The following is a 13,203-nucleotide window of genomic DNA, read 5'->3' as shown; positions in this document are numbered from 1 at the left end:
ATATTTTTTGGAATTTTGTTTTGCAACATACATACAATATATCAATAAATTATTACAAGGATCTCGTTGAAAATTGTAAAAATAACTTAATATATAGACCTAAATATTAAGGAGTTTATTTAACTTAGCAATTAATTCTAATTTATGAAACAAGTCAACATAAATATAACAACGATAAATGTTAAATTTATCAAAAGACAGCAACAGTTCAAATTTATAACAAATGTGATTACATAATATTCTAATCAGATTCAGCGTCACTATCTTCTCCATCGCTGTCCTCAAGCTCTGGCATCGGAAAACGTAGAATTGCAGCTATTCCTGTTAATTGATCCAGTTCTGAAAAACACATTTACAATTCAATTTGCAATACATACAATAACATAAATTCTTAACATCACTTTCGAAATATTATTTGTTACAGCTAAACAGAAAAAGAACTTTTAAAAAATAATATATTTTTTTAAATATTAAAGTAAAGATAATAACACATTTATTTATATGAGTAAAAGTAACTATTTTTAATTTCAAGTAAATAGCCAGACTAATGGCTCACCTAATGGTAAGTGGTCTCTATGGACATTGGCACTATTATAATTATCTAACGGCCCTTATATTGTCATGCGCCACTAACCTTGGGAACTAAAATGTTATGTCATTGTGCCTGTACAATACTGGCTCTAAGTGAACCCTTCAATCTGGAACACAGCAATACTAAGTATTTCTATTTAGCGGTAGAATCTGATGTGTGGGTTGTACGAAGTAAATAGTAGTTACATTATAATATTTCCCTTTTAGAAATGATGATTTGCTATCTATCTAGTCTAAGCAGGTACCAGTCCCTCCTGGTTTTACCGCCAAACAGTAATTATTTATATTCCGGTATAATATTCGTAATTCTTACACTACACAGGTAACAGTGACAATGTCTTTAATGAGCACTTAACATCAGTTCGATCATTTCTAACTACAAATATTTATTTCAAGTTAAACACAAATGCAAAGATAGTGTAGGACATTGACGATGCTAGTTCTTAGAACGAAGAGGAATTAGGCAGTATACATGTATAGATCTTATTATTACTTATGCTCATTTTAGGATCTGAGAATAGCAACAGAAAGTAAATAGTATAGCAACCCCTAGGGGTCGAATTATGTAATTATGGAAGTGTTAACTGTATTCAAGGCTTCGGGAATAATATAATGGTCATGCATTGTTCAGACGTCATCGTGGAATATAAAGTCAAACTAATCGGATAAAGTTACCAATAGTTCGAAATTTAGATTCTACAGAGTAGAACCTGGAACAAACCATACTTACCAAATAATTACCTATATCAAGGATATAAAATTGTATCTATAAATTAGATAATATTTATATGATATGTAATAATTATGAAATCATATAAAAAAATCTGGCAATACTAATTCCACGCTTTTATAATACCTATATATTTTTCTTGAATTATATTACTTGTATAATAACGGTTTTTTAAATGCTTTGGAGTTAGGACTGGCTGATGGCTCCTCAGGCTGTCAATCTTTACTCTCTTACGCACACGTATGTGTCGTATATACTATATATTATTCTAATAGTTGTTTAGATTATTGAGGCAACTATAAAAATGATGAAGTGATAAACATCGGGGTCATTTATGACAATAAACCAGTTATTCGTTCAATATATATAAAACAAATATTGAGCTAAGAATTTCTTAATAAATATATATAGTAATTTTTAGTGAAATATAGGCTTGTGCACTCCATGTGTTGTTGTCTTATAATTAGGGCCGGACCGTATGTTTAGGGGGCCCTAGGCTAATACTACTTAGGGGCCCGCCTAAGACATATCTGAACGTAGACTTGAAACCATACGACCTGTTTAATTTAATAAAGTTATAGATTATTTCGCATTATCGTCTATTTTTGACTTTGATTTGACTTAGCTGGGGCCCCTTGAAACTACGGGGCCCTGGGCTAAAGCCAAAAAAGCCATATGGTAGATCCGGCCCTGCTTATAATGAAACATTGTCAAGCAGTTATTTTTACTTACGTTCACCAGAGACATGCATGCTTGAAAATATTCTTACATCACTACCATTTTCTCTAGATGAATCCACTATAGACACATATTCCTTTCGCTTCTGAATATCTTGACACCTGTTGAATAAACAACATACAACCATTATTATTATTTTTTTAATCACACATCTATATTATTAAGTTAGGCGAAGATTTCTTGTAATGGAAAAGGTACATAATGTTATTATTTAATATTAACCTGCAATTTACAGTTCCAACCAACACTTTAAATTTAGACTATAAATATGAAAAGTCTGAATTTAATGTACTTGTACTCATAAGGAATGATAAAAATTAATCTTAATTTGGAAATCTCATGAATAGGTGCAAATCAAGCAACCTCGTAAGCATTAATTCTTCGTATAAAGTAACTGATTTGTTATATTAGATTATTTTTTATGTGCTTTAAATAAAACAGCATTTTGGTAAAATGTTTTGGACAATTACTGATTTTCTAATGAAAAATTTTCTCTTGACAAATAAATACACATGCTATAAAAAAAAATCGATATGCTATAAATATATAGCATGGTTTTCAAAAAATTCATAAACATACTATGTATAAAGCAAATTTTATAAACCTGAATAATTTATCCGATATCATGAGTGTTTCAATAGCCATTGCTTCATTGGCCCTCTCAATGTGTTTCTTCCCATAGAATGCCTTGGCTGGTTCCAATTGTAACATAGTATAGAAGCTCTCCAATAATTTAACTTCACTTGCTGCTTTTGTATCAGATATCTTATTCAAAACAGATGGCTCTTGAAGTACCTCTGTAATATTATAAATATATATTAAAAATAGTAAACAATTGATAATAGTTTAAGTAAACTTTTAATATAGTTTAGTAGGCTTTTTCAGTTCTTCTATTATTACATAATTAGTCTTATATAATTTTGTAATAACTTTGGAGTGTAATATTTAAAATAATTGTTAAGTTATGTTTGCATGCTAAACAATAATTACAAAACCTTTTAACTGACAACCCTTTTTAAAATAACACATGAATGACACATTTGCCTCTAAGCCTTTTTAAATATATTGAGATAAAAAAGAAAACTGCTGATTCTGTGACAAGAATTCTTATGCTTTTTCAGTATTGAATGAAGATTTAGTTTTTGACTTCTCATATAATAATACTTAGCTTATCTTGAAACTCATAAAATATTTCCAAGTTTGGTATAACTTGTTGTTTTTCTGGTATCTTGATAATTTCATAGAATAAGTTCATATATACAATTAATACTGTCTAATATATTTAATAAACAAAATATACCTTTTAAAGAATGTTTAAATCCAGACGAGGCTTTGACAAGCAAAAATTTAGACTTGTTTTCAAGGAGCAACTTATTATCAGTTTTGATTGCCTGTTGAATCATGTAATCAAAGAATTGATCTTTGACAAATCCAGGCGATGCAAGAATCACACATTTTACTATACTGAAATCTATATGCCTTAAAATTCCTTGCATAACTGCATCATAGAACTTGTTTAAGCCCTGTAATTAAACATAATTTGTATCAACACTTTTATAATTTTTTTTTTTTTAGCATTGGCAGCCTGTAAATTTCCCACTGCTGAGCTAAAGGCCTCCTCTCCCTTTGAGGAGAAGGTTTAGAGCATATTCCACCCACTGCTCCAATGCGGGTTGGCGGAATACACATGTGGCAGAATTTCGTTGAAATTAGACACATGCAGGTTTCCTCATGATGTTTTCCTTCACCGCCGCCCATTTACACATGTATAATTACACTATTAGAATTGGCTATGAGTCTTAGATCAGATCACATCTGAAATATATAAAAAACTACTCAACATACTCCAAGTACTCCAAAATATTTTAAGTTAAATGAAGTAACATAAAAAAAACAATTTATATTTTAATTATTGTTATTACTGATTTATTTAAATCAATGAATCTATACTAACATTATAATGCAATAGTAACTCCGTCTGTTACCTCTTTGCAATTAAACCACTGAACCAATATAAATTGGTAATGTAAATGATATTTGATATGGAAAAAGCTTTAATCCCATTGAATGACATAGATGGTGCTATAGGTAAATTTTATAAATTATCCATGTGTAAAGTGGCTGGTTCAGCAATGAAAAAGTAAATAATTTAATTCTAAAACAAATTTATACCTTTTCGTGTTGTTGGACAAATCCCTTACGTTTCCTTGGTATAGTTACATCTATCTTGGATCTGACTAATGTCATGGAAGGTGTAATAAGACACACATGTGCTAAGCCCTCCTGCATCACCACCGCAGCGACATCTGCACTAGCAGCAGGATCGCAGGCCATCTCCACCCGCTCCAAAGCTACAGAATCCCATAGTGGTTTGTGCAATGTAAACTTTCTATTTAACTCTAAATCCAATGTGTGATATGCTCCCATCTGTAAATTATATACCGTCATTTTAAATAATGTCATTTAGTATACTTTTTCTAATATTAGAAAAGCGCATCCATGTTTCCGTCTATTGATAAATAAAAGAAAAGCTTTTTTAATAAGAGATGGCAGGAGGGAAAGTATACCTTCACATATTGGTTTTCAACAATGTTACGGCCTTTAAGCCGCAACACACAAGCTTGAGTATCAAAATCGATAGTCTCAACGCTTATTGTGAGGGTTGTCCGCACTCTGTTACTCGAAGAAGAACCAGTGGAAGACTCGATTTGTACTTTTCGAACAGTTGAGGCAGTAACTGAATCACCTTCAGCAATGAGGTTGTAGGCATGCCACATATCCTCAGACTCCTCGGGAATGAGAGCAATACTCCTGATAAATAACAAAAATTAAAATTTAAAGATTTGTGTTTTGTATTGTAACATATTTTCAAGCTTTGTTAATGCTACTAACCCGCTGCCATCTTTTTCAATATTTTTAAAAACGAGTTTCATTTTTAAAATGATTTAAAAACTACACAATATTAATAAACATTTTGTTGGATTATAAATGATAAATCTTCAATCTTTCCATATAATTTTATTTGTTGGACTGACGTACTTTTCTTTAATTTGACACATGACAAATCTGAAAAATATAGGTAACAAATAATTTTAAAATACTTCAAACACTATAATCAAATCGTAATAAAAATTAGTATTATTTGTAATTGTATAAAGTAACAGCCAATAAATATTATACTTTAGAAATCGTATTAATTTAAATATAAATAAGTGTTAATTTTATTTTACAAATACATATTGTTTCTGAACGAATGTAGATATGCCTAAGGTGAATGGCAATGTATTACAAAATGCAAATTGATAACTTTCGTGCACCTTTCAAGTGCCATGCTTCAATGTATATAAAACAGTGTTGTAATTTTTGTGTTGTGCGAGTGTCTTTCTAGTTTTCTATTGTTTGATTATAAATATTGAACTTTATTTATATTGATTTATCTTTAATGTTTAAAGAGTGAAATTGAATTTAATCTTGAATTGCAAATAATAAATTTAAATTTAAATAAATTGTGTCGTTTTATGTGTAGTGATAACGTTGTCAAGCTCAGCTGGCCTGATGAGCGGTAAAAATTTCGCGAGTTTTTCTTAAGTCACGGCAAGCACTTTGTGCTCTATTTCCTCAGTCCAGGTATGCAGTTACATATTTCTTTTATAGTGCTTGTAAATATCAAATGATATTAACTTGAAATGTATATAAGATAAAGTAACACGTGAATACTTATTCACATTGTTACCATCTTTCGAAAACAATAAGATTAATTGCGAAAAAACGTGGATAAGATTTATTTACATTTATGCTTGCGTTATGGCCGTGATCCAGATTGCGTGTCCTCTTATTGCGCCGGTACACGGGTATTTTTAGTTTAATAGTCGCGAGAGATTTTGAGTAGCGTAGCGGTTTTGAGTATGTTTTCGATGTTTATACTTTCAGTATTTTAATAGATTAGCTGACTTAGTAGTGTGGTTATTATGAGGTCGAAGAAATAATTCGAATTTAAAACAAAAGTGTAAAAAGTGCATCAAGATGAATGAAAATTCAGAAACATCTATGGAGGGTGCTCAACCCACTGCACCATCATCAACATCATCAGAAGCAGCTTCAGTTGTCAGCACTACTGCCTCAACTATTCCAAAATCTGAAGCTGTTCGGCCTACAACATTCGCAAAGCCATCTGGTCTGAAACCACCTACAAAGATAGGCCGACTGTGTTCCAATACAGCACCAAAGCCCGCCCTGCCTATATCTCCTAGAGCTGGTGAGTACATAGAATCATTATTTCAGTAACTATTTTCTCAATTTAAAAATTTCAAGCTCTTACAATACAAACTGCAATTGACAAAATAACATTTTCAAGTTGACTTTCTTAATGTTGTCTGTTTTTATCATGTATATTTTGTGTATCCTCCATTTCTCATTTAATTAGTTTTCAATCAATTGTAAACTCTAATTGCCTTGTAAATTAATTACAAGTTGTTAGTGTTCTTGATGGATTCGACTTTATCCATTGAAGCTGTCAATCTCATTATCCCAAATCAAACTATGTGGCTTTGTAACAACAGAGTAGTGCAATTTTCAATCAGTTAATAATAATTTATCAACGTCTACAACACCAGTAATTGAATAAATCTATATTATCAGGGGCATGGGTCAAGATGATTTATTATAACAAATACATAATTCATATTTACTTGTTAATTTTATCAGAAATCATTCTAATAGCAATTTTTGTATTCTAATTATTTATTTATTTGAGATTACCATATAATTACAGTTTGTCAATCAATCAGAAAGATATTACACATTTATCTTGGATAGGTACATTTTTTTATTACAGTGAGTGTAAGAAGACTTGGTGCATCACAGCTTTAATCTTATAATAATAAACTTAACAGCCTATTTATTACTTACCTACGTATTGTTTATATAAATATGAACAAATTCTATCAAAGTAATAAAACTTATAACTAAAATTATTTAAACTAAGATAAACTTTATGTATACAGTTTCAATGACGTTCAGATGCCTTGTTTTATATATAATATATATTAAATGGCAGTTAGATCATCCCACTTTATTTATAAGTATGAGGTGCAAAAATGATGACCTCAGCTCACTATAACTCCGAGATTTGTCGTAATACGTAAAAAACGTAAAATACGGCCGTGATAGGACCGCTCTATTCAAAAACCTGTTTAGCAATAAGTATAATTTTATTACGTAAATTTTATGAATTAATCACTAGTGATCACGTTTATATCAAATTCTAGCTTGACGGTTACACTTCGAATATATCAGTGTCTATCAATAATTGTATTACTGTATGAATAATTCGTGTTGTCTTATAATTTAAAAACCAAGTGAAAGTTAATAGTAATATATAAAAGTAATGTTACAAAGCATGGTTTCACCTGAAATTGTACTCGATTTGCTTCGGCTAACAAGTATACGCATCGATCGTCAGTCGATTCGAAGCTAATCGTCGATTTCTCCCAACATGCGTGATAATGATAATAAAATGTAACGTGCGGTTGACACGGGTGTTTGCCAATTTAAAGTCAAAGGTTTATGGGTTTGTTCACCTTTCCAAATAAGAATTTTAAATGAATAAGACGCCCAGCTCCATATTAATATCAACGTTCAAACCTCAGAAAACCGTACGGCGCTATTATTAGAAGACATTCACATTGCAAGTCTAATAATAAATACACGAAGGACAAGGAATGTTATTGAGTTCTTAGGTTGTATAATCGAATAGTAATGTTTTATTTTAAAATAATACATTAATTATTTATTATCTGTTAGTTATCTTTTATTTAAGAGGGACTAAAATGTGTGCGGGCTGGGCCGTACAATACGGGCCGTTAAAAAAGTTAAATTAATTGGGCTAATGATTTAATTTTGTTGGCATTTATGAAGTGTGACTTTGTGTTAGTAATTTTGGAACGATGCCTAGACTATTGGGAATCGTGTGAATTATTATTATTAGTTACACTACATTATATCGACTTAGGTATTGTTAATAATATACGTCAGCCCTAGCATCAAACTAAATTGTTGGTAAGGCTCTGTGTCACCCAATTATCATATATTCTACCGCCAAGCAGCAATTTTTTCGTTTTGAAGGTTGAGTGAACCAGTGTAACTACAGGAACATGGGATATAACATCTTAATTTTTAAAAAATAAAATTGATGGCGTATAGTTCAAGGGATGTTTAAAAATTCTCATAGTGCCAACGTCTATGGACAGTGGTGACCACTTACCACCAAGTAGCCCATTTGCCCGTCCACATAAATGATTAACAAAAATTAAAACTTAAACGTTTGTTTCAAACGGTACAATTTTATAACAATTGTTCAAAGTGTTATCAAATTTAAAAAGACCGGTTATGACTTTCTTTACGTGGCTCTTTTGACAACACGTTTATTTTTATGCATCGAGATAGTAATCCAGTTTGTAATGAAAGTAAGTTCTCGCTGTTTACTGTTTTTTGTAACCCAGATCAATAGCACTGGTACTGGCAAAAAATTACATCCTGTTATACCTATTTACTACTGTACCGGTTTCGCTTCGACCTTCGTACGAATATTTACATAATAATACCGTTACTTCATCTCAGCTAATAGGAAGCAAGGATTGTTTAAAATTATAGCTATTAAATTAATTAATTGCACTAAAATTATTAGTTTAATGTCTGTTATTTTATATAAGTTAGTTTAAACATGTTTAACCGTTTATTTGTCTAGGTTTTTTTTAATGAAATGTCTGATAGTTAAACAAGTTTTTCCAGCACACTGTAGACGATAAATATATTCTGTCAGTTATATCTTATTTGTGAATATTCATCAAGGCGTAGGCCGTAGGCAGAAATTGTTATGCTTATCAAATTTCATCCATCATGTGTTAATTAACGTTATGCAATTTATAAATGTGCTTAAAATTTAAATCTTTGAACCATCGTGATGTACAATATCACTACTAACAGTCCGTGCCGACTTAGAACGGGCGAAATAAGTCGCAGCGTCATCGGGTTCAACCGAAACCATCCAAAGTCCCACAAACATACAAAAAAGAAAACTTAAAAATCGTCCTTTAGGAAAAGCTCAAAGATGTACATTTAAGTGAGTAGGATTCACCAGTAACGTATTTGTGTGTATTTATAGCAATTTAGGAAGCTATATACGTCACGTCCGATCGTAGTTTCGTAATTACAGACCCATTGCATCTTGTTCTCTGTCGTTTAATGTAACCGAATCCGCCCATTTGCTGTTTCCTTCGAATGTACTTACGTAGTGTTTAAAGAAACCGCTTGAAATATTAACGATTGTTTTAAGTAAGAAGTGCTTATCTGGCTTCTAGCGTTTTGATGATTTTTACTTATGGAATAAGTCACAAGTCCTTGTTACTTTTTTCATTAAAAATCCTCAACAGATACAGATAAAAAATAAGTAATTGTCAATATATACGTGTTTTTATTTAAAAGGAATATTCTATTTTATTCAGTTTCATCCGAAACAAATTTCAGTATAAGACATATAAAAACTTGTTTCGGATTTTCTCTGATTTGGATGTTTATCTATACACTAAATTCAAGGTCTTAGGAGTTCGGGAATACGGAATAGAAACATGACGTAACAGACAAGGCCAATTTTATCAAACAAATGACTTTATTGCCGTTTATCATGGAAATGTGTAATTTATCCAACCCCCACATTGTTGATAATCGTGACATTATCAAGCGTTGATGCAAATAATGGTGACAGCTAATAAAAGACAAATATATTATATAAACCTTTTGCTTTTAGACAATTAGAAAACAAAATACTTATAACTTACTGGTTGTTATGTGAATTATCAAAAATAAATAGCCGATTTGTATAAAACGAGAATTGATCTCATGTTAAGCAGTGAAGGATGCGAGGAGATCTGCATGTATCGGATATAAATGTGCCTCATGAGTATCAGTCAACCCGCATTAGAGCAGCGTAGTGGAATAAAACATCTTATCAAAAACAGAGGATGCCAACTGTTTGAAATTACAATTTGTTCCTTTATTTTCCACTTACTTTATAAAACAATAAACGTGTGACAATTTTTACATATTACGCTCTATTAAATTTTAAAAATTGTCACGGTTAGTTTTTAAAATGATAATGAATTATGTGGAACGTAGAGCTAATGGTTCGACATTTGCTTCGTCAAAAATCATGCGAAATACTCTACTTGTGACTGACTGACTACGCTTTGACGTCTACGGCTTCAGGCACGTGTAAATTGTAATTCTTTTTAATCTTTTTTGTATTGTCATCGTGTCTCTTCCGATTTATTTTAACAACGATAGATCTCGGCTTGTATAAGATCAATTTCTGTGAGAAAAGATTTTAGTTATAACTTGAAACGTGCTTGCTTCTTTGTTATTATGCTAAAATTGGTCAAATAAATTGTGCGTCATGTTCTATCCATAGCACTGTATAAATTTACAAAATAATGCATTGGATTCGACGTTTTCATATTGTGTAACGTAGAAACGATTTTAGCCTCACTCTTCTTACTTTCTAAACTAGTTTTTTTTTTTTTGTTAAAAAGTAACACATTTTTCTTTATTCAATGTCATTGCTTCGAAGAATTTACAATGACAATTATTTTCTTAGAGATAATGTTGAATGTCCAGAGATAACTCCAAAATGTTTTAATATTTTTACACAACATTTTTTTTTATACGAATATTTATAAAATATAACCGGATACCTAAATATACGATATTGATCCCTTAATCAGACTGTATATTATTCAAGCTACTAACAAGTTATCAGTATTTAAAACTCCTTTGCCGTTTCATTGAAGACATATAATTTCGTCGAATGCTTCGGGCTTCATTATACAATTAACTACATTGTTGGTAATGGCAATAAGGTTCATGTTAGCAGCTATTAGATACTCGTTTGAAAATCGAAGAGAATTCAGGACCAACCATTAGTTTCATTTTTGCGGAACAGAGGCTGAGACGTAGCATACATAAGTACAGAGAGTAGCATAAATGTATGAAGATTATAAAGAGGTTTAATTTTTTTTTTAAATGTCACTTAGATAAACTACTATTCCTTTTTTAAAAGTAGAGCAATACGTTTTTATATCTATTATAAGGGATAGAGGTTCATTTTATGGTTGTAAACATTACATAACAATTTAACTAGCAATAGGTTTTATGGAAAAAAGTAACCTTCATACACCGCAAACACTGACGGTACAGATCATAAATATTAATAACACTAAACAAATAAACATTATCTTCACAATGATTACAATAAGTATGCTTAAAATATTGCGATATCACTATTGTATTGTAAATGACAAGATGCGATAACCCAGATGTAATTCCACGTGGAGATTTGCGTTTTTGATAAGTATACATATCGGGTAAGATATTACATCATATTTTATTAACACTTGCTGGTGTTATGCTGGTACATGGCCGGTTTAGTGCAACTGCCAAACAGAATTATTTTGTACTATTTGTCCCTTGCGACATTGCTTGCGTTCCAGGGGGTGGACGTACATTTTTAGGTATTAAAAAGTGGCTTATGTCCTTCCGTGGGGTTCCAACTTCTTCACACCAAATTTCATAAAATTCGGTTTAGTGGCTTGACCGTGAAAGAGCAACAGATAGACAGACAAAGTTACTCTCATTTATAATATATATTAGTTTAGATAGTTCCGGTTTGAAGGGTAAGTGGTTGTGTTACTACAGGCACTAGGGTACATAACATCTTAGTTCGCAAGATAGTGCATTGACGAAGTAAGTGATACATAGACATTGGCACTCTAACTATTTAAAAAAAAACGTGCCTGATTGGTTTACAATATATACACGTATCTTATTTCTATTTGATATAACTGACTTAAAACACGCACACGATATAAAGCTGTAACTAAGTATGACCCGTCTGTCGACAAACAAATGTTTGGTAAATACCAACCTTCTCAAACTATGGAACGAGAAAGTGCTGATTACAGAATGACTTGAATTTAACTTGAGTATGCTTCAACTTTATTTCATTAAAGTGCGCCAGGTTTGTGGAAGGAGGACTAGACATTGTGTGACACTGGAGCGTGCCCCCGTGTTCTATTTGAGCTACGAACGTGCATATTTTAGTAGTGTTTCATGTTTATGTTACTAAGAAGGCGTAGTAACGTTAATTAACTAATGGAGGGTTATACGTGTCAGGTCGATTAAGAACCGCTCGCTCGCCAGCTAATCAACAAAAGACGGCCACGTCTCGTAACTGAAGAATAGTTTCACGATACTTTTATTTAAGACAAATTGGTTCCCACGGCTGGTAACGCATTATCAATGTGAACATGCCTGATGCTTTTTAGTTTCAAGTTGTTTATTGCTATGGAATATCTTATCTTCGATACTTTTAAAGCCGCCATGAATAATGTGAAAGGAAGCCGTGTTTATAATTGATTAATTTAATTAATAATATTAAGATAACATTATGCTTATGGTTACGTTAAGCTTGAAAGAAATTCATACACAATTTATATTTTATTGTTGATATATATCAGGTGATATTTAAAAGAACGCAAATGTCTTTTATATCCATGATTTCGATACATGATTTCGATTTTGATACCTGTATTGGTAAAAATAGTATACAACTGAATGTAGGCCTCACTGGTGACAGGAGGGCTGGTTGACATTTTTGGCCCAGACAATCAGAATTGCGATCTAACAGTGCTGCTTGCATTCTTGCTACCATTCCACGCGGTCTTGATTTATGCAGCTATTTTATTGATTTTTATTTGTATTTACTTAATGCCTTGATGTGAATAATTGTTATGTAAAAATATTAGACTACGTTATAAATAGATTTGTATGTACTTATGTGCGTATTTTATCATAGAATAGTAGTAATGCATCAAATTAATTAGGGATAAAAAATATTCCTATTTACCCCTCCTTTAAGCTTATCACTTGTGCTAGGAGTGGGGATGACAATACCCCAAGGGGTCAGGATCGATCCTGCGACTTTTTACATCGCTAGGCGGCTCGTAAATAATTGCGCTTCTGACGCTTAAAAAAAATTAATTTAAGTTGTTATAAAAATAGTTGTTTTAAAAGCAAGTGATCACATAATTTTC

The 13,203-nt window shown here is 31.5% G+C and overlaps 2 protein-coding genes across 10 annotated transcripts in view; one reads left to right on the top strand and one right to left on the bottom strand.

The window, feature by feature from the left end:
• Window positions 1-30: 30 nt before the first annotated feature.
• Window positions 31-5,012, bottom strand: LOC125064576 (protein pelota). Its single transcript, XM_047671686.1, has 7 exons — window positions 4,952-5,012; window positions 4,627-4,870; window positions 4,232-4,486; window positions 3,360-3,582; window positions 2,664-2,856; window positions 2,054-2,160; window positions 31-339 (listed from the first exon to the last, which is right to left on the bottom strand). The coding sequence occupies exons 1-7, from the start codon at window positions 4,990-4,992 to the stop codon at window positions 242-244; spliced, it is 1,161 nt and encodes a 386-aa protein (XP_047527642.1). The 5' UTR covers window positions 4,993-5,012; the 3' UTR covers window positions 31-241.
• Window positions 5,013-5,411: 399 nt separating this feature from the next.
• The window catches only part of LOC125064682 (CAP-Gly domain-containing linker protein 1), a 50,493-nt gene continuing 42,701 nt past the window's right edge, over window positions 5,412-13,203 (top strand). For 5 of the 9 annotated variants that reach the window (XM_047671860.1, XM_047671855.1, XM_047671856.1 and 2 more), the window contains exon 1: window positions 5,704-6,314. In XM_047671860.1, the coding sequence (XP_047527816.1) occupies window positions 6,083-6,314 (232 nt within the window). In that variant the 5' untranslated portion in view covers window positions 5,704-6,082. The other 4 variants (XM_047671853.1, XM_047671850.1, XM_047671849.1 and 1 more) reach the window with 4 other exon arrangements.

Source organism: Vanessa atalanta, chromosome 6 (assembly GCF_905147765.1).
Source record: "Vanessa atalanta chromosome 6, ilVanAtal1.2, whole genome shotgun sequence".
NCBI lineage: Eukaryota > Metazoa > Arthropoda > Insecta > Lepidoptera > Nymphalidae > Vanessa > Vanessa atalanta.
This window is presented reverse-complemented; position numbering and strand designations above follow the sequence as displayed.